At 37.0% G+C, this 25,807-nt stretch overlaps 1 protein-coding gene across 4 annotated transcripts in view; it reads left to right on the forward strand.

Annotated features, from left to right (window-relative positions):
* Positions 1-25,070, forward strand: part of SPAST (spastin) — a 34,878-nt gene extending 9,808 nt beyond the window's left edge. For 2 of the 4 annotated variants that reach the window (XM_069009953.1, XM_069009954.1), the window contains exons 4-17: positions 1,591-1,686; positions 8,773-8,960; positions 9,914-10,047; positions 10,377-10,470; positions 13,752-13,826; positions 15,053-15,124; positions 15,651-15,726; positions 16,241-16,332; positions 18,035-18,114; positions 18,930-18,972; positions 19,583-19,662; positions 21,525-21,595; positions 22,516-22,556; positions 23,786-25,070. In XM_069009953.1, the coding sequence (XP_068866054.1) occupies positions 1,591-1,686; positions 8,773-8,960; positions 9,914-10,047; positions 10,377-10,470; positions 13,752-13,826; positions 15,053-15,124; positions 15,651-15,726; positions 16,241-16,332; positions 18,035-18,114; positions 18,930-18,972; positions 19,583-19,662; positions 21,525-21,595; positions 22,516-22,556; positions 23,786-23,908 (1,265 nt within the window). In that variant the 3' untranslated portion in view covers positions 23,909-25,070. The remainder of the gene's footprint in view (positions 1-1,590; positions 1,687-8,772; positions 8,961-9,913; positions 10,048-10,376; positions 10,471-13,751; positions 13,827-15,052; positions 15,125-15,650; positions 15,727-16,240; positions 16,333-18,034; positions 18,115-18,929; positions 18,973-19,582; positions 19,663-21,524; positions 21,596-22,515; positions 22,557-23,785) is intronic. The other 2 variants (XM_069009955.1, XM_069009957.1) reach the window with 1 other exon arrangement.
* The last annotated feature ends 737 nt before the right edge of the window (positions 25,071-25,807 follow it).

Here is a 25,807-nt window from a genome sequence, read left to right on the forward strand (position 1 = left end):
GCTGAGTCCACTGAAGTAGTGCACTCTCTGCAGTCAGTCGTGCTGAAAGGACTTTCCTTACCCTTCTAGAGAGGAAAGCTTATGAGGGTAACTTCTTGGAAGCTGTAGAGCTTGTGGTTGTTTGTAGGCTGTTCTTGTATGACTTTTTTTTTGTTTTACTCTACCTGACTTTTCAAAGCTTTCAATTTAGAATGAAGTAAACCTTGTGTACACATACTAATCTTGAACTTTAGCTTTTCATATTTGCCTGTAACTACCAAGTTTTCATTCTAAACCACATCTTGTTCAACCTAAATGTTATTAAGCCATCGCTTTAACTATGAGGTGTAAAGATACTATTCAGGAAAGCTAAGCCATGAGTGATCAGGAGCAGGAACAAGAAGAAAGGAACGAAGCAGAAAGACTAGAGAAAGATCTGTAACAGGTAAAGAAGCCTAAGGAAGGCAGTGCTCGTGCATGTTGGTTGTACCATCTGCAGGCTCTGAATGGCAGTTCTTCCTCCAGTCAGGGTATTTATGATCTTAATTGTGTACATTTTCAGTAGAATTCGTCTGCTTTTGAAATATGTGCTTTCATACTACCAGAGGACATCTCTTCTCTACTTGGCATCTCTTTTCCTGCAGCTTCTTGGTACTGTTATCTCTTGCGGGGCGAGCAGAAGAAAAAAAAAATGGGGGAGGGAATGAGAGAACTTGACAGTGTATGCCTTGCATCCTTATAGACCGTGGTTTGTTTTTAAAACAAGAGGGGTGTGTGTGAAATAAAGGTGGGAAAGGCAGTAAAAGGCCCCAGAAGTACAGCCTAGAGGTTTTTAACTGCAGTGGGAAAAGCAGGAGTGGTAGCTGGGCTGCAGAGAACAAGTAGTTCTTAATTCTTTTTTTGTGTTTGCAGCCTTACACCTCTTTGACTTACGGTTTGTCTGTTTTCATTACTTCTCAGAGTTAATTTCTTCCTCCTTAATCTTTAGATTTATAAATATGGTATTCAGGTGTTTCTGAAGTTAATCTTTCTAAAGAACACAGTTTGCACGACAACTTTATTGACTTAATTTCAAGGCAATTAAATATCTATATAGAGATCGTAAAGACATCATTGTAGTACATATATATATATATGGTGTTCTGCTTTAAGCTTGAAGGTTTCTGTAAAATGTTAACTGGCTGTTCCTACTTAAGTGAAACATTCATGCAGAGAAGTGAGGACTCCTTGCAGCTGGTCAAAAGTAACACCTTGAGGAGGACTTTCAGAAATGGGTTGTCAACATAAATATTTAGTAAATTAAATTGAGTTAATCCTGAACATTGTTTTTGAGAAATAACTGCAATCACTAGACTGGAAAGATGATTGTAATAAACTCAGCCATAAATGGTGAGTTTTAAAGCTGTTTTCACTCATGCTCATACTAACAGAATTTTCTTACACATTTGTTGAATGTGTAAAATAGATAGAAATATTCCTTTTATCTTTAACTATAACAAAGTCAAACTTGACATTTCTGTGTTCAACATACATAAATTTTCTTGGTTCATTTTTGGTTTTTGTTTGTTTATTTTGTCCTTTTTCCTCCCTCCCCCTCTGTCTACTATGTAGAGAAGCTGCAGGCAGTTTTGCAAATGTCCAAGCCGCAAATGGAGGTCTATAATGACAGTACTAACCTGGCATGCCGCAATGGACATCTCCAGTCAGGTGGGTTTGGTTTTACCAGCGCCTATTGAAGGGATGGCTCTCACTTTCTGGTGTACTACAAGGCAAAATAATGCAATGTTATATTCTGGCCCTGCCAGCTTTAAAATAGAATTATTTATATTTCTGTTTTTAAAGACTTTGTGTAAAATTCATTCCATCCTTTCCATGGCTCTGACAACGCTGTTTTATTTTGTAGTATTCAGTTTTCTCTTACGATGACTGTCCTGCAATTCAAGTCTATTTATTAAGGCAACATTTTAGAAAATATTTCTCACGTTATATTCTTCAAGGAATTACATTAAAGCTGTTTTAGAAAGTGTCAAAGTCAATGTCAGATATATAGGTTATATGTCGTGCCTATATTAATTAGCTCTTCCTTTATGATATTGTGAATATGCATTTGCATTAAGCAGCTTTAAATTTCAGGGGGTTTTTACATCAAGAAAGTCATATGCAATTGAAATCATGGGGGAATGACAGCAGCTCTTGCATTCTGTCAAAGAACATTGTTTTAATCCTTTCCCAGAAGACAGAACCAAACTTACTAAAATAGCAGAAGTAAACTTTTTTTGTCCATACACAAGGTGTAAAGTTACGGCGAGGTTTGTGAATTGTCTTTGGGGAATGTTTTAAGCCAGCAGTAAGCTGTTGTCACGAGCATGATCTCAAATGATAATTTATACAGTAGACTACAATGAAGTTAAATAAAACAGAGAGCTAACAAGCACTGGAATTCATAGAGCTTGTCTACTGGGTAAGAGCAGTATTCAGTTTTTAAATTAAGTTTAAGTTAACTGAAACAGTGTAAACCACATGCTTTTCTTCTGTTTGTTTTTGGGGTTTTTTAAGATCTGTTTCTAGTTTTGAAGTCATCTTACTGTTTGGTTTTATTCTTTCTGAAGTATAACAAGTTAGAGTAGTGGAACTGTTTCATGTTAGGCACCTTTACATTACTGATTTTTGTTTAACTGTGTTTGTCAAAAAAGTGTAGTTATGTAGATTGACCTTGAGAACACTCTGTCTTAAATGAGCCAGTACAACTCCTGTTTTTTTTATCAGACTGGCTAGACACTCTGTGAACAAATACATACATATACACACAAAAGTTGACAACATTCTATTTAATATGAACAGCTTTTTCTTTACACTCTTTTCTTAATATTTGCTTGTACTTTGTCTCGATGTATCTCAGAATAGAATACTGCAGAAGGTTAGACTGAACTTTCAGTCTTAAAAATTGTAATATATTTAAATCTGTTATTAACAAAGAATAGAAGATCCATTGGCATCTACTGGGAAGGGAGAAATGTTTTGCCAGTTCTGTGGCAGGTGTTTGTATTCACAGAAGTTGTTGTAGCAGAAGGTGGTCGCTCTTGGTAAACTTGTGCAACGTGGTATTAGTCCATTTACGTGTTTGGAGTCATACTCAGGTGATTTAGAGAAGATGATCCACTTCAGCCAGACTGTGGAGGAAACAACTGCAAAGGGCTGTGCTCTTCTGGGAATGCATTTTTCTGAGAGTGTTCCTGCTTTCTGAAAAGGAGTGTGGGATAAGAAAGAATGTTCATTTACCAGACTCAGTGGAATCTGAGGAGAGACAGAAGGACTGAAGAGCATGTCACTAAAAAAATCACGTACCAGGTGTCTACTGATTACTTAGAGCAAGACTTCAAGAGGCTTGTTCCATTTCTATTTGCATTTCCATCTGCCAAAGGTAAACTTGAGATTTACAGCTTGTGGAAGTCAGAGGATTACCCAAAATACTGAATGATGGCAGCTGTGGGATCCCTGATACAGTACAATGAAAGTCAGGCTATTAACAAGCATCTGAATTTTTTAAATGGCTGGTGCCTATGCTCTTGTGCTTGCTTTCTCTGTCTCTATTTGGGGTGTGGGGCAAGGGAGTATTTTTTGTAAGAACATACTAGTAAATACACTTTCTTAAAAGCAGTGTAAAAAGGTGGTTTTGCTTCAATCTGCTGATCATCTTGCTGTTGTTCTTCTTTTATACATATAAAATAGTATTTTCAAATGGACAGCTCTAATAATTTAAAAATACAAAGTAGATGACCAAAATCGTAGAAAACTACAAAATCAGTTTGCAGGCTACTTCAGATAAGAGAACTGCTGTTACTGAGAAGGGAGAGGTACTTCAGAGGTATTGAGCCACAGGGCTCTGGCATAAGCTTGGTTTTCTATATGTGGAAAGTATTACCTGCACTGTTGCCTAATCAGGTTGGGCTTTTTAAAAGTTCAGGATTTTATGAAGTGTGAATCATAGTCATTCTTACTTTTAATAGGAACAAAGTGTATTTTTGCCCATCATTTGGTATAAAATTACATTGTTTTCTTTGATTTGCTTTAAAGGCCAGAGTCTTTACAGATGTTTTTGCTTCATAATTTTGTGTAAGATTCTATTCTCACAGCTATATTGCACATTTTTTATGTTTCCAAAGTGTTAGTGATTTGAGATTCTTTGTTCTCTCAAAATGCTATTTGTGTCAGCCTTCCTGACCAATTTATTGGATTCTAACACAAATTACTACCTATCCCTGTCTTCAACATTTGTGGTTTCCAAACTTACATGAATAGCTAGAGATTTTTCTTGAAAGTTTATCTTCCAGATTTATGCTGAGGTTTTTCAAGACTTCCTTGCAGTGGTATCACCTGCCCTTCAGTTGCAGGGGGCTGTGCAGTAACTTGTCTAAAGAGTAATAACAAGTAGCCTTGACCCAAACCTTTATTTTGAAATAATGTTAATTTAATATTCATCATTCTTCTTCTCATAGCAGTCTTAAATTAGATGTAAAACAATTTACCTGTAGTTTTTCCCCTCAGATGTACTTGCTTTCCTTTGCACTGTGGATTGTTGTTTTTTGTTTTTAAACAAGCTAGGGAAGGAGATTATGCCAGTCTTGCCAAAGGCAGAGTTTGAATTTTATGAACTCATTTACTAGTCATACAATATTTAGAGCATTACAGTAATTCTGGTGTACCATTTTATGTGTAAATCTCAGCATGATGGATGGCCAGAGAAAGCATTAAATTTCTCTTAATTACCTTGACATGAATACTGGGCAGTTAGCTAGTATTTTCTCTCAGTTTTCACATGCAGGGAGTTGCTGGCCTGTCTTTAATAGCAGGCATATATTGGCAATGTTTGTCATGCTGCAAAAGTTCTGCTGTTAATACTGAAGTTTTCCAAAGAGTTCCCCATGTAGAAGAACAAGTAGCAGTAAGATTGTTTTTAACAGCATAATTTGGCAAAAGCAGATCTTGGACTCATGTGGCTCTGTCAGTTCAGAAAGGAGAACAGCTGTAGTTCTTGGCCTGTGTAACTGTGCTACCATTTAAAACATGCAGCCTGTCCTTAGTCGCTGGAGCTTTCTGTAAAGTAGCTTCTATTACTTGAATCTACTTATTTAAAAAATCTGAATTGAATTTTTGAAGAATTGCAATTTTGGGGGCTATTATGAATGCTGATCCCAAATAATGATCAGTCTTGCAATTGCTGCAAGTTTTAAGCAGCAATTTAAAGCTTTTTGGTTTTGTTGGTTTTTTTAAATGAAACTACATACATAAAGTTACAGATAATTCTAGACTGGTGGATTTTTTTTTTTTCCAACTTGGTGTCCACGGATTACGTACAATAACTTGTTTTAGTCCCTTTATATTATTTATCAGTAGGCATATGTAGGGAATTTCTGAGGAATATTCACTCATGATTTTTAAGATGTCACAACTAAAGGCTGGAAACTGTTCTGCAATACTGGAATCGCTGCTATTACTTTGAATTAAAATGTTCTTTTGGATGCTTAAGAAGTTAGGAGCTAGTAGAAGCTTGTTTATTTACATGTGTTTTAATCTGGTTTAAATGCAGAAAAGAAAATATAATGGGTTTGCTTCTTAGAAATATAAAGGATGTTGTTATATTAAATAAATGAGCTACAGCTGCATATTTTTAAGATTGTTTTTGCATTTCCAGGTATTTAATATAATCAAGCTTCTCTTAGATTTGTTCAAACATATTTGTACTTTTATCTTTAAAACCAGTTTAATATAATAAGTGTATATATTATATAGTAACTTGTGACATTTCTCTCTTTAAGGGAGTCTGAAATTGAGTGCCTCTGTCTGCAGCTTATCACAATTTACCCAATAGAAAACCCCAAACAAAATTTTACTACTTGCTTATTGTAATTTGTGTTGTGTGTGCGTTTGGGTGGCAGATTGAAATTGCAGGGATGCTTTCAGGACCAGACAGCTATTATGTCTGTGTAATCCAGTGGTGTTAGCCTGGAGCTATAAAATAAATTATTTTGTCCAGAATTAGAGAGTAAAATCAAACTGATTAAGCATCTATTACTGTCCTATATTTGAAGCAGACAATTGAACTTGTTCAGTGTTTCAAATACACTTGAAAAATTCCGTAGTGTGTCTTTGTGATTAGAGCATATTTTAGGCACTTCCTTCTTGCTTTAAACAGAACAGTGAAACATTTGGCAAAAGGCTCCTGGAGATATTGCGAGGATTTTGAGGTCACTTGCTATGTATTTCCAGTCTTTCAGTAGATGACAAATAAAAATGGGTAAGAAATGTGTTTGGGGGGTTTTGCATTTGTTGCAGCAAAATACGTATCTTGCATAATGGAGCTGTCTGACAAGTGATGTTCACTTAAACACCTTGTGCTTTAGAAATAGGTTAACTTTAGATAAACTGTAATTCTGAACAGTTTGTTAACATTTTTATTTTTTACTTCAGTGCAAATTTGTATATAAAATGAAATTTCCCTCTGGAATTAACACTCAACAAACAGCTATGTTCAGGAGCTGTTCATCAGTGCTTCTTTATGTGCTGCCCATCAGGACTGACAACAAAATGTGTAAACTTATTGGTCTTGAGTCCTGGAGGTGCTGTTAGAGTAAATCGTAATTTGTATTAAAACCTTGTCTCTTTTCCCTTCTTTCCCTGCTTCTGTTTCCAGCTTCCTGAAATACTCCTTACCTGTGCAATTTTATGACCCTCAAAATGGCAATATCTGTGTATTGTTCTCCATGTGTGGGGGTAGTTCTGGTAGAGTGAGATAATTGAGCAGCATGTTAGGGTGAAGGACATGGAGAAAAACTAATTTAAGTTTTTGAAGCCTTCCCATGTTGACTTCAAGCCAGTTGTGCAAATGAGGTTGAGGTGGGCTAAAAAAAACCCAACCAAACTGAGTGCCACCTTTTGATTAAACTGGACCAGTCAAAGTGCTGAGTAGCTAGATGTTTTAATAGATTCATATACTGCTTTTTGAACTTGAAAGTTAGTAACTATGCCTAATTTTAAAGAGCTTTTGACGTCTAAATTCCTGTGCAGGAATGACTCAGTAACTGTATCCAGCTCTGGAACTGTGTGTGATTTAGTCAGTAGCCAGTTTTGGTGGTTTTTCTTGTTTTGTTTTTTCATTTGTTTGTTTGTTTTTAACAAGAAACATTACAGGTAAATGTACTTAATGATATTCTTCAAATTGCCTTGTTTCTTGCATATTGATACATCAGCATTGTTTATTGTGACCACTGCAGAGTTTCTGTAACTCTAAAAAGGGGTGGATTTGTAGCTGAAGAAAGGCTTTAGAAACTTTTTCACTGGGTTGTTAAGGATACCTGCAGGCTGTGTAGCGATTTGCTCCTGTTAGTATGTTTAAAGAGGCTGAGAACGTAGTAGCTATTAATTGATCCTTCCATGATACTGTTTGACTCAAGTATTCTTTGAATTTTTTCAACACAACATTTAGAATTACAAGGCTTTTTACTAAAAGTATTTTTTATTGAACTGCAATGTTCTAAGTTAAAAATTCTTCATAGAGTCACTAATTTCTGTAAAAATCAGAGGTCTTTGGCCTGTTCCTTAAGATTAGCAGGTCAAATTGAGTAGCAAGTTTCTACAATCCTAGTGAAGACACTTGTAGCTGAAATCTATCTTGAGTTTCCTTACCTCTGATGCCCTTATTTATCTTACCTAATAAAAACCACCTTAATTCTTTTGAAAGGATATAGAATAAGACAGTATTTACAGTTTCCGTCACAGATGACAGTACTGTACTAGACAGTTTCCAGTAGTGTATTCCCACCACAAAAAATACTGTGATCTAAAGCTATGCTCTAATCATTAGCCAGCCTGATCAACCTGCCTGCTTGCTGTATCACATTCTTCTCTCTTAATCTTTGATTTGATCTTTTACACTTGGCCATTTCTGTGCCAAGGAAGTTTATTTTATCATGTATGCCATGCAGAGAGCGTAGGCATCAAGTGCTATTTTGTTTACTCTGGATCAAAATGGCTTTTTGTAGTTTGATGACCTATGGCCAATATTTCAAGTTTGTGTCTCACCTAATTTGAGACTTCCCTGCTTCATCATAGAGGTGAATAAGTAGTGTGAGTGGAATGTCTGGTGATGTTTCAATGTATTTTAAGACTTAATTTTTAATGTAGGAAGGTAAACTGCTTCAGAGCTGTCCATTCAGAATTTACTTACCCCTTGAGATTCCTAAAGTGAAAGAAAGTTGAAAGAAAAAGCACCTGACAGCCACTTGCAGGTATAACTATTGTAATTTTTCCAGATTAAAATGCCTTGGTGAAGCTTCTGTGTGGAAGGTGCTAGATAATGTTAGCTAGCATCCAATTGACTAGCCTGCTAATGTCACTTAGAGAATGAACACTCTGAATCTAAACACTTGAAATTTGGGGGTTATTATAATGATTGTTTTCAAGAGTTCTTGGGAAAGAAGACAGCAGAACACAAGCCAGAAGACTTTGCATCATAAGGAATAGATAGTGTTCTTCCCTTGATAACAGGACTGTTATGTCTGGCTTTTCTAAGATGGCTTACTAGGGTTCATTTTGAGAGCTCCTAAAAATTAGAATTTTAACTGTAGGTGGAAGCAGCAGTCAATATCCCCTTAAAAACACTAAACCTCTTTAGAAATGTATGTTATTCTTCTATAATACTGTATTATATGTTTCAACAATTCTATCTTCTAGTTGCAGTTGACGGTAAAAGTATGACTGGTGCCACTGTTCTTATGCTGCTGGTTTTCTTTATAGAAAGTGGAGCAGTTCCAAAAAAGAAGGACCCCTTAACACACACGAGTAATTCCCTTCCTCGTTCAAAGACTGTTGCAAAAACCGGATCCACAGGCCTTTCAGGTCACCACAGAACGCCCAGCTACAGTGGGATATCATCATCTTCTGTGTCTAGACCAGCATCTAATCCTACACCTTCAACTCACAAGGTATGGTGAGGATAAATATGGAAATATACACTTGAAAAGTCAGTGTCAATTCCAGAACAAGCTTTGGATTTAATGCCTTAATTGCAGTGGTGTAGCAGCAGAAAGTTTTTTGAAAAAACTGAAACTCCCAAGTTTTTTGGCCAAATCTCTTGAGCTAGGCTGCAGAGTGGATTTTAGAAATTGGAGGATATCAGGTGGGTGCATGGGAAAATGAATTCTTAGTATAATCACAGTAATAAATAGTACTTGTTTTTAAAATTGCCTGGGAAACGGAGTGAAAGTTATCTAGATGAAAAATAAATGTTACTTCCAGTATGTAAAAGATGGAGGGGAAAAAAACTCTTACTCCAGAACTACCAAGATTTTTCCCCCTACATGTTCTTCACTTCAAAGCATGCATGCATGCACAGGTTGTATTGCAACCACATTGAAAAGCAAACTGTGGTTAGGCTGAATACAGAAAAATACAGCATTTTTGTTGACCCATCTTTTTCCCTACCATCCTTAGTACACAGTAAAGTAGAATGAAGAGCAGAATGAAGTGAACGTGAATGTTCTGTTAAAACATTGTAGTTGCTATAATATGAAGCTTTTAAGTGGCCTGTTACAAAGTATGACAGCAGTAGGAATTCTTGCTTATAGGTGTTGGGAACCTGAGATGGTTTGTGATGCTTATTTCCAGAGTATGCTGGGGGAAAATACTGCAGTTAAATAAACTAATTATCAAACAAAAAAAACCCCAAACCAAAGACCCTTCACCACTGGAGCCTAAGATATTCTACTTGTGGCTGACTAATGATAGTATGATTTGTGGCAAAATACAGCATTACAATGTTGGGTATTAGATGCTGTTTTACTGGAGCAGATGAAATGTAGATCTTATTTTGTTTAACACTATACTTATAAAGTATTAATCTGGGGTTTTCTGTTTTTTTTTCTTCCCCCCTCTCCAGGCTGCTCCTAAAAATAGCAGAACAAATAAACCTTCTACTCCTACCACTGCTCCTCGAAAAAAGAAAGACACAAAGATATTTAGAAATGTGGACAGTAATCTTGCTAATCTTATCTTAAATGAAGTTGTTGATAGGTAAGTATGAAGAAAAGTAGGCTTTTCAGTCCAGTAAATCAGTTTTTCATTCAGTACAATCTTGGTCTACTTGGAATGAAATTAGTGCTTCTACTTTGTTGTGGGTTTTTTTGAGGATTGTTTTGGATGTGTTTTTTTTTTATTGTTACTTTGGCAAAAGGATGAAAATTCAAATCAGAAATGCTTGTGTTTTAAAATACTTAACAACACAAGTTGTAGATTTTCTCAAAAGGGTTCTGTATAAATGGTCAAATGCATGAAATTAGTCAGCTGCAGCTGAAAAAGAGTATCTCATTGTTAGACTAATTAGTATTCCATTTCTTTGTTAGTGGGCCAGCTGTCAAATTTGATGATATCGCAGGGCAGGAACTGGCTAAACAAGCTTTGCAAGAAATTGTTATCCTTCCCTCTCTTAGACCTGAGGTAAGCAACTGGGTATTGTTATCAATCTGTGACAGGATCAAAGAAATGTACTGTGCTTCACACATGAAGTGATGATTCTTGAATCCTGTTTTTACTGATTATGATTGCTAAGTGTAGCTGTGTGGTGATAGCCATCTTGGAAAAGGAGAATACAGGATTTATGTGTTAAAATACTGCTGTGAAATTCCTTCTCTTCTGGTTAATCAGTGTTGCAGAAAGTGACTGGAGCAAGAGCTTTAAAAGAAAAAAGAAACCCCCAAAAAACCCAATCTTCAAACCAAATCAGCAAACCACAAACCCCTATGAAAACCAAACAAAACCAAAAACACAACAGCCCCACAACCCCACAAAAAAAAAAAAACAAACAGCAAAAGCAAACAAACAAAATTTCTCACCGTTTGTCAGGCTGACTGTTCCAGATAGCTATAGCTGTGTGTCCAGCCCTATATGGCCATGTAAAGGACAAAGCCCAGAACTGGAAGAGTGAAATGGAAGAGCTTTGTATAGGTAAATTAGGTCGTGACACTATCTGATTGGAAAAATGTTACTGTTATTTTGGTCATCCTCTCTGTGAGGATGTTGGTTAAACACTCTGAACAGTTTATTCACAGATGGAGAGGATGCAAAGAAGTGGGGTGAACAAACAAATGCACTGAGGTATACAACATTTGAGGGCAGATTTCCTCTTTACTTGACTGTATGGAAATTGATCGTTTAGGCTTTTATTTATCAAAGATGGTACCTCAGCTACTGTGACTGCCTAGATTCAGGCCTAGTCTGTATACTACTGGAATTTTCTGAGCTACTTGTAAGAAAAAGTTAAATTGGTCATTTTCTAAAGCTGAACCTAATAAAAGTTGCAGTGCTTTTGAGGAAATCGCATGCAATGATTTCTTGCAGTGCACTCATGAGATTCCCACCTGGAGTACTGTGTCCAGTTCTGGGGTCCCCAGCACAGGAAGGGCATGGACAGAGGAGGAACACCTAGATGCTGAGAAGGCTGGAGCACCTCTCCTATAAGGAAAAGCTAAGAGAATCAGGGTTGTTAAGCTTGGAGGGGAAGAGAGTGCTCCAGGCTGACCGTATTACATTATTTCAGTACTTGAAGGAGACCTACAAGAAAACTGGTGAGGAACTGTTTACATGGGCAAGTAGTGACAGAACAAGGTAAAATAGCTTCAAACTGAGAGTAGGTTTAGATTTGGATATTAGGAAGAAGTTATTCACTGTGAGGATGGTGAGACACTAGAACAGGTTGCCCGGAGAAGTTGTAGATGCCCCATCCTGGAGTTGTCCAAAGCCAGATTGGAAGCTGCTTTGAGCAGTAGTGGAAAATGCCCCTGCCAGTGGCAGGGAAGTTGGAAGTAGATAATCTTCAATGTCCCTTCCAACCCAGCCCAATCTATGATTCTATGATTATTGAAGAAAAATTACTGTTTGAACTTTGTTTGCTTGTGGGTCTCATTTGTCACATGGACAGGTGACTGGAGTTGCTCTGTGGTTTTCCTCTTAATGCAGCTACTGGTTTTGAAGCAGTGTAGGGAAGAAACCCTAAACCTGGCATAGCATCACAGAAATATGAGGTGTAAGGAAAACAAAGCTGTAGCAACAAATGTGTGTGCTCAGATGTTGTTAGGCAGAAGGAAGATGTCATTGTAGCATCTCTGTCACTACAGTGCAGTAGTATGTCAGGAGTGTTGTTCGTGATGCTAACACAATGAGCTGGGTGGGAGCTTGGAGTAGCTGTGACTCTTTTCTGGTAACGTGGTATCTTCAGTAAGATTGTCTCATGTTACTGTAGCTAGCAATGGGCCTGACCTTGGTGTGGGTTGAGATGCAATAAGGACAGAGAATCCCATGAATTTTTAACCTTTCCTTAGAAGTAGAGAGGGTTGGTTTTATTCCTTGTAGATGTGGCAACTATAGGGGGATACTTAGTAAATTAACACTAGTTCAGTTTTAATCTTAGTGAGTTTTGAACTCAAATTCATATTTAACTAGCCAATTAGTGGTATTTTTGTAAGAGAGCAAAAGTTGAGGTACCTAAATAGGAAACACTGTCTGCAACTATTTCAGTGGTCAGGTGCTAAGGAAATGGTAGCAGTTAGTTCAGACCATGTTTAGTATTAGTCTGTTAACAAAAACTTGAAAAGCTTAGTGTGTCTTAGTGATAAATGGCAGTTGCAGCTGAACTGTAGGTGATGATCAAGGTGAGGAAGAGTTATAGATTTGATCTGGGCTGTGTGAAAATGGTGGAACTCCCCAAGAATTATTTCAGACAAAAGAAGTCCGACAAAAAAATGCACATGGTGGTATGCAGCATGGAAAGCAGAAACACTGGAGTGTTCACTTAATGAATAGCTGGGTAACTACTTCTAGTGATTAGAGTCAAGACAAACAAAATGTTGTGGATGATGAAATAATAGAGAAAACACGTGTTGGTCGGTCACGACAGAAATACAACACTGGTAATGGATCTATTTGTTGTCATGGATATTGTGGAAAGAAATGCCTGCTGACAGTGCTGTTTACACATGGGATGTATATGAGATACCCTCCTATTGCTTTTGCTTGTTTATTGGAATTACTGGAAGCTGGAAGGGAGGGGTGAGTATGAGACCAAAAGAGAAACTCTGAAACTTTTGAGGGAAAGTGCTAGAGAAAACAGGCAAGAGTAATAACTAAAAGTTACGTGTTCTGTGAGAATTTGTAGACTTGATGTGATGCTACATATGGTGGGGGCAATTTTATAAAGAAGGAAAGATGAATCTAGTGCAAAGTGAGAGAGAGGAGATCACTATCAGTAGCATAGAGAGAGTAGGTGGTTGTTAAGTAATATTTTAAATCATTTTGTTGAAAGCTTGTCTTCTCAGATTTAATAAGGAAAGATGAAGGAGTTCTTCCATATGGAGTTAGTAGGAACACTACTTAGCTCTCCTACTATACACCTGCATTACTCCCTTTTTAACTGGAATTGATGTTTTAAACTTGGTAGGCTAGTCTGTCTTGTGGAAAGTGTTTTAGACTGCTTTCACAGTGCATCCATGTGCAGAACAGTTACAACATAATTTAGCTGCTGTGTGGGAAACAATAGTGGTGTGCATTAGGTCAAGTTAGTAAGAGAGTGTAGTTCTCTCAAAGCCTGTACTGTTGTGGTACTGCTACTGTTACTGTCAAGTGCTAGCCAGTCAGCCCTTCCTCAGTCTTAAACCATTCTTGCAAAGGTGAAGCAGCATTTTACTCAAGTCTTTGAAGATAACTTATGATGATGGCCTTTTCAGTTATTTACAGGTCTGAGAGCTCCTGCTCGTGGTTTACTGCTGTTTGGCCCGCCAGGAAATGGGAAGACAATGTTGGTGAGAAAATTACTTCATGCTTGAGTTGATGGGCTTAAAATGTAACCACAAGGGATGGCTTTCAGTTTGGGGCTTGGAGTAGTAAGCTGTACATTCTTACAGAATATGTGTTATGGTGTCATTTTATATATAAAAATGCAAAATTGCTCTTAACCCTGGGTTTTATGGAGGGAACTGCTAAACTGTTCTATCTTTAATTATTTTCACTATGACAAGTAATATTTTAAAAGTTAAACCAGCAAGTCCAGGTTTCATTTTCAGAGAGACCAAAAGGAAGTGGGTTAGTTGTTTTGTACAGCAGTGATTAATCAGAAATTATCTGCTCTCCACTGAAACATACTAGAAGTACATTTTGGAAATGAGGAGCTAGCACAGTAGCAAAAAAGGGGATTGTCTCACTTGCACACAGCTGTGCAAAGAGCATAAGAGCTGTGGAGCTGCTTGGCTGCAGGTTGTTTTCTCAGCCTGTGCTACGTCCAGGGAACTGGAGCAACATGACTGCACATCAGCCAGGGATCATCGAGTGTCCTGGTGCAGCTGAGCCGGGCACATCATCCTGCATCACATGGTGTGGCTGCAGCTGCACACTCTCTGCTAACACTGGAGCTGGATCAGCTCTGAAGTGCAGGAGTGTGAATGTTGAGCAGCTCATGTAGGCTCATCTGTTATGTTTGACATACTGGAACACAATTCCTAATCACTAAAATTAGACTCTATAACCAGGGAATCACCATTTCTTGAGTGTGGTGAAACTGTTAAAGAAGAGGGTAGTCTGTATGAGCATTCCAACTGATTATTTTTTCTAGCTTTCCTCAGAAAACAGCTTTTGCATAGATAAAGGAAGGGAAAAACCACCATAATTCCAACTGATACCTTAAATTACCACCCTAAATTAGTTAAAACTGGCTTAGGTGTCTATTCAGGATGAATTGAAAGGAAATGGAGACCTTTATTCTTCAGAAGGCCAGTTGTGGTTGGCTATGGAGCTAATGGGATTAGAGAAGTCTATGGGAGTCTGAAAATTTCTCTTTTGGTTTGACTGCATATCCATTCTCATTTGTAAGTGGCCTGGACAGAAGTTTTCTGTACCATTTACAAGGTGCTCCCTTTGAACAAATAGGGGTTTTCAAAATCATCAATCAGGACATGAGTGTTCCCTACAGATGCAGAGAACTGTCTTCAGTATAATGTTTTAAAAAGTACTTTTGCTTTTCCCCCTCTCTTAGGCCAAAGCAGTTGCTGCAGAATCAAATGCTACTTTCTTTAACATCAGCGCAGCGAGCCTGACTTCAAAATATGTAAGTGATGGCTGTAAATTGTATTGATTTGAAAACACCCATGCTGTAATTGGGGCTTAAGAAAGCCAGAGACTTCTGATGAGTCCTTGGCGAACTGTTACCCTATAGTGAACATAGTTTTTAAAAAGTGACCTGTGAAGTAAAGAAATTTCGTTTTGTGCTTGTGATAAATCAATGTCAAAGGTTTTTGCAGCTCAGCGATGACACTGACAGTCATGCAGATGAGTGGTTGTGGGGTTTTTCATCTTTAAAAAGTGAATGAGTTGGGTCCCAGCTCTCTTTCACTGTGGTAATTTAGGCACCAAAATCTCTTGACAATTAACTCAGTTGTGATTATAATAGAAGTTGTAATGTTTCTTTTAAGATGTAAACAATAGCATTGCATGTTACTGAACCAGTGATAATCTGAATATGTATAAATGGACTGAGTGTGGTTGGTTACCAGCTAGATTTTCTGTAGGTCCTTCTGTTAGTTGTCTTGTAAAAATTTTTAACCCACTCCAAAACCAGTTTATTGTTATTTTAGGTGGGAGAAGGGGAGAAACTGGTGCGTGCTCTATTTGCAGTAGCCAGAGAACTTCAGCCTTCTATAATTTTTATTGGTAAGACTGTAAATGTTAACTTTTATTTATTTTCTTAAATAATCTTACTTACTAGAGATTAGTAAGTAATTAACTATTGGAATAGTTGGGTAAACTTCTTTTGGGTAATTCTGCAGGTATGACCTGCTGCCCAATCAGTAGTTCATATAAAGCATGTTAAATTACTGTTACGTTATTTAATTGGTGGTAATAGTGGGAAGAGGTGCTCTCAAAAAGAAAAATACTGCCTTTACAGAGTAAGTCCATTAAACATCAAATATGCAAATGAGTTTGCTTGTCCTGAGTAGCAGTTTATCATCAGAAAGATTTATATATATATATTTTTTTTTTCCCCTCTCATCTGTGCTTGGCATTACCTATTCAAAGGCCAACACATAACACAAGTTTTTAAACTTTCCTAAGGAATAAAGATCTGGTCTTTCTTAATGGAGCCCTCTATTAGCAAAGGAACCTGGGTAAATACAAAGACTATGATGTGGTATGCTTAATTAAGATGTATTTCTTTGTTTTTTAGATGAAGTTGATAGCCTTTTGTGTGAAAGACGAGAAGGTGAACATGATGCTAGCAGGCGTCTAAAAACAGAATTTTTAATAGAATTTGATGGTGTAAGTATTTAGTCTTGGTATTCCTTAATTTAGCTAAATTGGCTAATATAGTGGCTGCCAGTACAACCTATAGGTGAATTACAAAGGATTTGGCTGCTGGGGCTTAGCTCAGCCTCCCTCCCACCTCACTGTCATCAGCAAACAGCTTTTTTTGGTTGTTCTGAATTTTCTACCTGCTTACTGTAGTATTTTGGAAAATGCAGTCTGGACTGAAAGGTAGCAGTCTGGAGATGAGCTGTAATAATGTGTTAGAAGATTATGGACAGAGAAGAAAGGATAACAGATGGCAATAGTAAAGGAGCTGTGAGGACAAATGTTCTTACAGGTCAAGAGGGACATTTGAGGGTCAGGGAGAGTTGAATCCATGTTTGCAATTGCATGATTTGATGAATCGCTTCTCTTTGTTCTAGCAAAGTAAAACAAGATTAAATGGCTTTTAAGTAGTTTTTGGTTTCAAAGGAATATGTCAGAAGCATGCGCTGTCAGGGGGTGAGACTTGAGGGATGAGGATTTCAAACAGACTAGTTCAGATTATATATATATATATATACATATATCTCATGTATACACAGCACTGACACATCAGAAAGATTAATTTCTGTGTTAGTACAACTTCCATTGAACTGTAACTTTTTTCTTGGCATCATAAGCTAGAGAAGGCAGAATACAGTAAGAAGTATTTAATGGCATTAATGCGATACCTGGGAAGAGGGACAGGGTTTCATAGTGGAGCATGCACACAAATGAGTATCAGGATATTTTTCTGTCACAGCACTGTTCTTGTATTGAATAATTTTAGTTTATGTTCCATTAGCACAGTGGAATATTGCTACAGTGGTGAAGCAACAGTAGTGAGGTACAAGAGGAGCAGATAACAGTATGGAGAGACAGCAAGGTTGGGAGAAACTCCAAAAGGGATGAATTAGGACAAATAATGCAATGTGACAGTGATATGCAGAAATTGTTACACACACATGCAGAGTTTTCCCTTAAAATGGAAAAATAAGCATAATGCAAGGTTTGCTGACTTAATATTTAAGGTGTAACTATGTCATACAATATTTTTGGGGAACCTTTTGAACATGGTAAGGTAGCAGTGAACTTAAATCTGTGAAGAATCGGACACTAAGTGAATACTAATGTCTCTGATAGCCCAATGTTTTCTCTCAAGTTTGGAAGGTCTAAGTCTCCATATTCTTGGGTATAAAATCAACTGAGTGAATTGGGAAGGAAATTGCTGTGTCTTTCTGCTATTATGATTATTTTGTAGCTTATTTTGATTACTGGATTCCTGAGGCCTGTGTCAGATGGATCTCTGATCTGATTTTGTGGTTCTGGTTATATTTTAGTTTAAAGTTTTGTTTCTCACCCTGTAGGCTTCAAAACAATGTTTGGTGTTAAAACCCCAGAAAGTCTCTGGCTTTTTCAATATAATTATCTCCTGATGACGAGTGCCTTTTATAGTTTTATAGTCTCAGTTTTCTCCAGCAAGACTTTTTTTTTTCTTAACCTTTTCCTAGTTTGACTTTACATTTATCTGAGGAATATTTTGAATCTACCTTAATGAGGAGAAAAAAAGCATATATAGTGAGATCCCATCAGTGGGCTGAATACATGGCAAGTCTCTAACTGGTTTTGTTGTGTTTCTACTTAATGTAGACTGTGTAAACTGAAAGCTGTCTTGCCTTCCTACATTATATAGGTGCAGTCTTCTGGAGAGGACAGAATACTTGTGATGGGGGCAACAAATAGGCCTCAGGAGCTTGATGATGCTGTTCTCAGGTATCAGAATGTCTCTTTTTCTGAATATATAGTAAGATGATATTCACTGAGAAGAACAGGTTTTGCTTAGTATCTTGGTGAAGCTTTGTAATAACTAAAAGCTGTTCAGCAAGGTTAAATTACTTAACCTCCCTTAGAGGGGCTTTACTCTTCTCTTTCGGGATGTGTCTGCACAATCACGATGGTCTTGGAATTGTCTGAAACAGCAGTACCTGTTGAGATCAAGTCGGTGCTTTTTTAAATTTCTTGCATCTAATATGTTGCTTTTTTGTTATTTGGATCTTAATGGCAGAATAAAGGAGAAAATTTAACCAGTATTCCAGATTGACCAAAAATCCAGTATTTCTTCGCTGTGAATATTGGACTTCTGATGTCCTATGCAACTGCAGATCTTGCTGTAGATTTGCCTTAGGACTTTTTTGCTAGAAGTACTCATACTTTATTCTCATTTCATTCTTGATTGAGGAAAATAGATATGTCAGCACTGCCTGAAGAAATGACTCCAAAGACTTTTTTGTGTAAAAATTAAGAGATGCCTCATTTTGTTGCTGGTAGTCAGTGGTGTTTCTACCTTTAGAGTGTTTCCCCTCTGGGACAAGTCTTGTAACTTGAGATAAGAGTAAGGTGACACCAGTGGCTTGTACATATTGTTTGGTTGGTTGTTGGTGTTTTTTTCAAAATCTCTAGTTCTGCTTCCTAGAATTTGATGATGGAAGTGAAATTTTGTCACTTAACCACACCAAATGTTAGATTTGTATGTGCTAAATAGTTATAGAACAGTGTGAACAATGTATGTATGTTTGGGTTTTTTCCAGACGATTCACCAAACGGGTATATGTGTCTTTACCAAACGAGGAAGTAAGTGCTGTTTTCCACTCACATTTTTAAGACATTTATATGCGATTATTCTGAACTTGCCCTCGTGGGTGATTACAGTTCTCTGAACTAACTTCTGGCCCAGCTTGGCCATATATGCTGTGCATTAGTTCTGGGAAATATTTTAAGTTTTTGCCTTTTTTTTCACTCATGCTAGTAGCAAATCTGATGGTAGCTACTCAGTATGTCTTGACTAGTGAGGTGTTGCTTACATACTAGCAGACATGGGCAAGTCTGAAGTAGGACTTGCAGGAGCATGTTTGCTTGGCTGAAGGACAGTGTTTTATTGCAAAAGATAAAAGTAATTTTCTTAATGTTTTCCAGTTCAACAGGAGATCAGGGCTTTTCATGAGGATTCTAATGACTTATTCTTGGTACTAGTAATTAGGCCCTTGGTCTTGTTGTTATCCAATTCCTATCTCTGCTTCTGAAGAGATGATATTGTACAGTCTATTTGCACAAGCACTATAGGCAAGTTTAAACTGGTGAAGCACAAAAGCCAAACTGACAAAAGCGTAGTTCTGTTCTTGCAACACAATTTTAAGTGTTCCATGAAAATGAGTTTTACATCTGATAATTTTATCTTTTTCAGACAAGACTGATTTTGCTAAAAAATCTTCTAAGCAAGCAAGGAAGTCCATTAACCCAAAAAGAGCTGGCTCAACTAGCTAGGTAAGTATTTTGTAGCTATACTAAATAAATATAGTCCTCTACTGCATTCATTCAGACTGCTTAATTAATTCAAAATGTAACTAATGTAAATCATCCGACAGTGACAACATGAATTGCATGCATTTGGGGAAGATGGTTTCCTGTCAGGCTGTATGAAAGTGTTTTTATATGTGCGCATATCTATATATATGTAGGATACACCCAGTCAGGTTTCTGTTGAAACATGCTTATCAGCTCTTTCCTTTGAGGAGGACAGAGGGGGGGAGGCTTCTTTCCACCCATCCCTCAAGCAGTCCAGCTCTCCTTCTTGATCCAAAAAGGTAGCGCCAGTTTTGCACTTGGTGTTCATTTCAAATAAAAAGCAAGTTCTCTTTGCTGGTGCCTCGCTGGGCTTGTTGAGTGTATTACCAGCATAGCAGACAAGCACTGGATAATTTTAGATTCTTTTCACTTTCATATTTGATTGGGAAAATGTGGGTTAATTTTTCCCTCCTGTTATGAAACGGAGTTGTTTTATGTTTTTCATCATTAAGATTGAGACAGTACTGCTGTTAGTCACCTAAATCTAATAATGGGTGTGAAGGAAGTTAGACTAAAAAGCAGGTAGGGCAGGAAGGAGTGAAAACAGAGCATGAGATAACAAAGATGTGCAGGTAGATGTACTTCAGTCTGTTTCTCTTTGTGGTAGTACACCAGATGTTAGTAGAGTCTTGGATGTAGCATTTGTCAGCCTCTTAGTAATATTGCAGAAGCTGATGTGTAATCCAGCTGAATATGTTCTCTCTGTACTTGAAGGCTGTTAGCTCAGGCCACTTTTAGGCTGCAGTAATAGCTAACTGGAGGAAAACCACAGTGTCTTGTGTTCTAAACTGCAAATATAAGAACCAAATTACAAATGCAACTTGAGTACACCTATTTTAAAGGGTTTAGAGAAAATGTAAAAGTTGAGCATCCTGCCTGCTTTGTTTTCCATTTTTCTTTGTTTTGAAAGAGAGAAGTATTTAACCTCCATTATGATTTTGTGTTCCTTTGCTCCTCTGCAACTTTTTCTGTAAAATATAACAGACTTCATGATCTCCAGAACACTAAGCTCTTGTTACTGCAGCTAGCCACTGCTCTGCAAGGGTGGGGTTTTTGTTTTTAAATTCTCCTACTGTACTACTTATTTTCTCTTATGTTGGCATTTTGTATTGGTGGCTTCCTGGTTCAGTGGAGGCCTTTATTCTTCAAAGTATTTAATTGGTTCACTTGGATATTAAGTCTAATTCTGGAAAAGCTCCCATAGAGATTGGCTTCTTGGTTTGATTTTTTTTTTTCTTTTTACTCCCTATCTTGTAGTTCTGAGGATTTGGATGATCTGCCAGGTTTATTAAAATAACAAACAAACCCTAGTGGGTAGCAGAATTTACCTTCAGTTCCCTCTGTATCATATGAAACCCATGGTACTGGGTTCTCTCATTGTACTGGTCAGATTGAATGAGTACAGGACAGTTGAGGTTTTGGTGTTACAGTAATCTGATAAATGCCCATCAGTTGCTGGTACAGAATTCTCGTAACAGTAATTGTGCTTGAGATCAGTTTTCATCTACACATTCTGGTTGCTACCTTTTTTTTTTTTCCCTAGAATGTCATTTAGGACTTGAATATCTGTACTTTAAATTTAATCTGTGAAAGATCACTTGCAGTGAAATATAGATCACTTAGAGTGAACTCCTGATCTATTAAACTTGCAAAATAACATCGAAGTAATACTTCTTCTGATTAAGTAACATTTTGATTATCTGCAATTAAATTGGTGTGGTTTGAAGCAGGTTTTTGGGTTTTTCCCTTCCTCCTTGACCCCACTTTTTCCTTTGACAAAGAATGACAGATGGATACTCTGGAAGTGACCTAACTGCATTAGCGAAGGATGCAGCCCTAGGCCCCATTCGAGGTAAGCTGCAGAGATTTTTATTTAGGTTTTGACATTAGAGATATATTTTCTTACATCTTTATAATTCTCAAACCTCTGAAATGAAGCTTTTTACATTGGATTTTAGTCTGTTTCTCATAATAGCATCTTTGTAAGATTTACTTATACAAAACCTTTCAGTATCTCACCATGTGAAACAGAAAATTTTTGTGTCGTAGGAGAAAAGCAGTATGAAGTGTTTTTCAGTGACTTGTGGGGTTTTTAACTAGTGTAACATATTTCTTTCACTTGCTCCTGCTGTATTCCATATAAAACAATATATTTTTGAAAAAAAAGTTGTATATCATCCTTGCCAACCCTACCTAGTTTCTTTGCTTCTTTTTCTTGTACTCTCGTAGCAAAATGTTTACTGTTACATGTTGATACCATAAGAGCATTGCAAGTAAAAAAAAAGAAAAAAAAAAAAAGGGTGAATGATACAAGAATGTTTAGATCCCATGACTGTGGCATAGGACAAGAAGCACTTTGATATACCCTGCCTGATTTTATTTCTCTGTTCTTGGCTGACTGCACTTTCTGTTTCCTGAAATTCAGTAGGAAGGTTGTGGATACCGGAAATAATATGGGGGAAGATAGCTCTGTTGGCTCGTGTGCTGTTTTCCATACTTTGGGAAGAAGAAGTAATTCTGCTACCACCTTGTACTGTGTCTGCAGTAACTGAGTGTGGGAGCAGCCTGGTTGAGGAGCTGATAAATGGGGAAGAAGGAGGCAAAAACATTGTGTACCTTTCTATACAGGAGACTGTGTTGAGGCAGAAAGGTATAATTTTTAGCTGCAGGGGTTTTTTTCTTCCAGAATAGAAGTACTTTTAACATGTTTTAGTTGTCAGAAGTGATGAAAATTTTCTTAGGAAACTCACTGATCTATCTTTACTTCTACAGAATTAAAACCAGAACAAGTGAAGAACATGTCTGCCAGTGAGGTAAGCTGTTCTAGCAGCTGTATTTTCCCCTTTGAATAGAATGCATGCTCACTAGAAACTTTTTAAGGTCCCTTTTTTATGTGTAGTATCATACAAAATAGGATAATTTTGGGGGGTATTATCCTTTTTAATCACTGCTTCATTAAGGAAAATTCTTTAGAAATAGTGATTGAAAAGATCTGTCCTCAGATGTCTGAGGTTCGTGGGTGGTTTGAATGTTGGCTTTCAGGCTTCAGAGCACTTCATTTTCTATTAGTCAGTCTGTTGTTCTTCATTTCAGCTGACTGTCCTATCTTTTCCTTCACACTGAACTGCAGTATTTGTTACCTGTCTGAGGATATCAGAGACCTGGCTTTTATTTTCTCACGGTGTTACTTCCTAAGAACATTCCCAGAAGTATTATGTGAAATTACTTCTACCCCCTCCACCCCATCTTTACCTAAAACAGATTTGTGCATGTATATGTATAATACTTACATTCATTCACGTGGACCATCATAAAGAAAAAAATTAAGCTCCTCGCCACAAACTGTGGCTGTAAACATCAAAAAGAAAAGGAAGTGATTGGTCCTGTGTACAAAAGTTTCTGTTCAGGTGTGTGTGCAAACCAGGGTTACACAGGGGAAGATGAAGCAAAACTTAATTTGACTTAATTTGTCGGTTGCTTTTTGTGTTTAGCCTGAGGTCGTGGCTAAGGCTATGATAAGCTGGAATGATTTTTTGCAGAAGGATAACAGCATCTGTGGTCATTTGTTGTGATGTCCTCATATGCAGCACCTACTGAAACAGGAAGTAACAACACGGTCTCACGAGCTATTAAATAACAAGGCAGACCTTACTATTGGCAAGTGTTAGTATATTAAAAATGGTAAATACTGGTGGTCTTAAATTACAAGACTCTTGCATCAGGTCGAATAGAACACCCCAGTTTGGAAGGGACCTTGAAAGATCACCTGGTCCATCCTTTTGTGGGAAAGGGAGCTTAGATGAGATTATTTAGCACCCTGCCCAGTCATATCTTCAAAACCTTCAGCAATGGAGACTCTATCACATCCTTGAGGGGGTTGTTGCAGTGAATGACTGTGCTCACTGTAAAATAATTTCATCCTTACATCAAGATGCAGCACTCATAGAATGTGTTTTGTTAAAAGTGAATACTCAAGTACTTCTTGAATAAATCAAAGTACATAAACCGCTTGTGACCCTGATGTCTTTCATTTTCTGTTTAGATGAGAAATATCAAACTATCAGATTTCACAGAATCTTTGAAGAAGATAAAGCGCAGTTTGAGCCCTCAGACCCTGGAAGCTTACATTCGCTGGAACAAGGACTTTGGAGACACCACAGTGTGAGACACTACTGGAAGTGAAACAGCGCTGCCTGGGCAGCAGTTGGTGCAGATGACTAGGAAGCAGCCAGAGTTTACAGGACTTTACAGATATTTAAGTATCTGCATTAAAACTTGAGATTAAGAGAAAATTATACAATGTGAAATGTGTTCATCAAAGCCTCCTTGCCATTTAGTGAGGATTTACACACTGTAAGTAAGAGCACAATAGGACTTGACATAAGATTCCTAGCAATCTGATTCTGGTTTGAACATTAATATATGTGTATTGTTTCAGCTACAAGGCTCTGATGATATTGATCATTGGAAGACCTTTCCCTATGTTGTGTGTGTGTTTTTTTGTTTTTAATTTTGCCATGACACTGATGAACAATGAACTTGGAACAATGATGTTCAATTGGAGGTTTGTAAACTTCGGTTCATTTTTTTGACTTTTTTATCCTTAATGTGCCAAATAAAACAATTTCCCTGTGCAGACTGGAAGGACAGCATTGGGGAATTACGATTATTAAAATGTTAAAAGCAGCTGGTCTGTTATTATTTGTCTTTTTGTTTTGTTGTAATGTGACTGAATTGTTCACAGGACAGGTTTAAAGAAGACCTTTGATAGCAGAACAGCAAAAAAACCCAACTTTATAAAACCAATCCAAACTGCCTTTTAAAAGAAAAATTACTAAATAAAAGAATAGACTGAGATATTCATTTACTGGCAGTATTTTCTCATAATGCATTTTGTAACACTTCCATTGGTAGAATGTTAGCTTATGCTTACAGTGTACAACTTGAGCCCAGATGATGTTTGAGAGAGTAAGTGATGCTAATTGTCGAGTTTCAGAAATGACGTGTTTCTACTCTGTATCTTGGTCTGTTTATGATAATTGAAAGTAAGATTTCCATTGTGGTAATTTTTTAAATCTTCACATGTAAGCATTAAAATACGAGGCTACATGTTTAATACATGCCACACATTAATGTTTTTATAGCTTTCATATGTTTTGGTTTATATATTAAAGTATGAAACACTCAACTGATCTGCTTTTTTAAGAAGAAACTGCATCTTTGTACAAATACTTGTTTTTATTATATAAATGACAAGCTGTTAAAAAAACAAAATCTTAAATGATAGCCTTTAAATACCATAATAAAGGAAAGCATTTTTGCCTTTACTTCTAAAGGCCCAACATCTTGTTTACAAATTCTGTATGGATTAAACACAGATGTTTGCAAGGCAGAACACTAGTTCCTTGTTAAAGCAGGTTTGTGGGTTGTTGGGTTTTATTTTGGTTGGTTTGGATTTTTTTTACAACTGTCCCAACTTAGTGATACTGCAAAAATGTATATTGTTTACTGTTGTTTTAATGAAAATGAGTTGTAAGTGTTGCTTGCTTTTGGTCTTAACAGAAAATTTGGTTTTAGTTTTTCATTTAACTTATTTTTTGGAACTACTTACCTGAAAGTTGACTATAAATAATTATATTATGTGTATATATGAAAAAAAACCAACCCTAGCTGATAGATGCAGTTGTAGGTATAGTACTCTGAGAGGACTGTGCTCACTGTGTGGTGAATAAATAGCAGAAACTCTGTCAAACCTTTGAGGTGCACATATGCAATATGTTTGGGATTCTTTTTTTTTTTCAACTAGAGATGCTTTTAACTGATCTTAAGATTAAAAGCAATCAAATAAGAGAAGATTGTGTTCCACTAGTATGCCTTTTAAAATAGTCTAACCAAACCACTTCTAGCCTTCTAAGGGTAGGACTCTCTATGTCTTATGTAAATGAAACATGTGACTTTGGTTCCCCTGATTCACTTTTCTGGAGAAATGCTAAAGGATTTCAGATTCTTAAATCTCATGTCTTGCTTTGCCTTAGTTCTGCCTTCAGTAGACCATCTCTCTTGT

Source organism: Aphelocoma coerulescens, chromosome 3 (genome assembly GCF_041296385.1).
Source record: "Aphelocoma coerulescens isolate FSJ_1873_10779 chromosome 3, UR_Acoe_1.0, whole genome shotgun sequence".
NCBI lineage: Eukaryota > Metazoa > Chordata > Aves > Passeriformes > Corvidae > Aphelocoma > Aphelocoma coerulescens.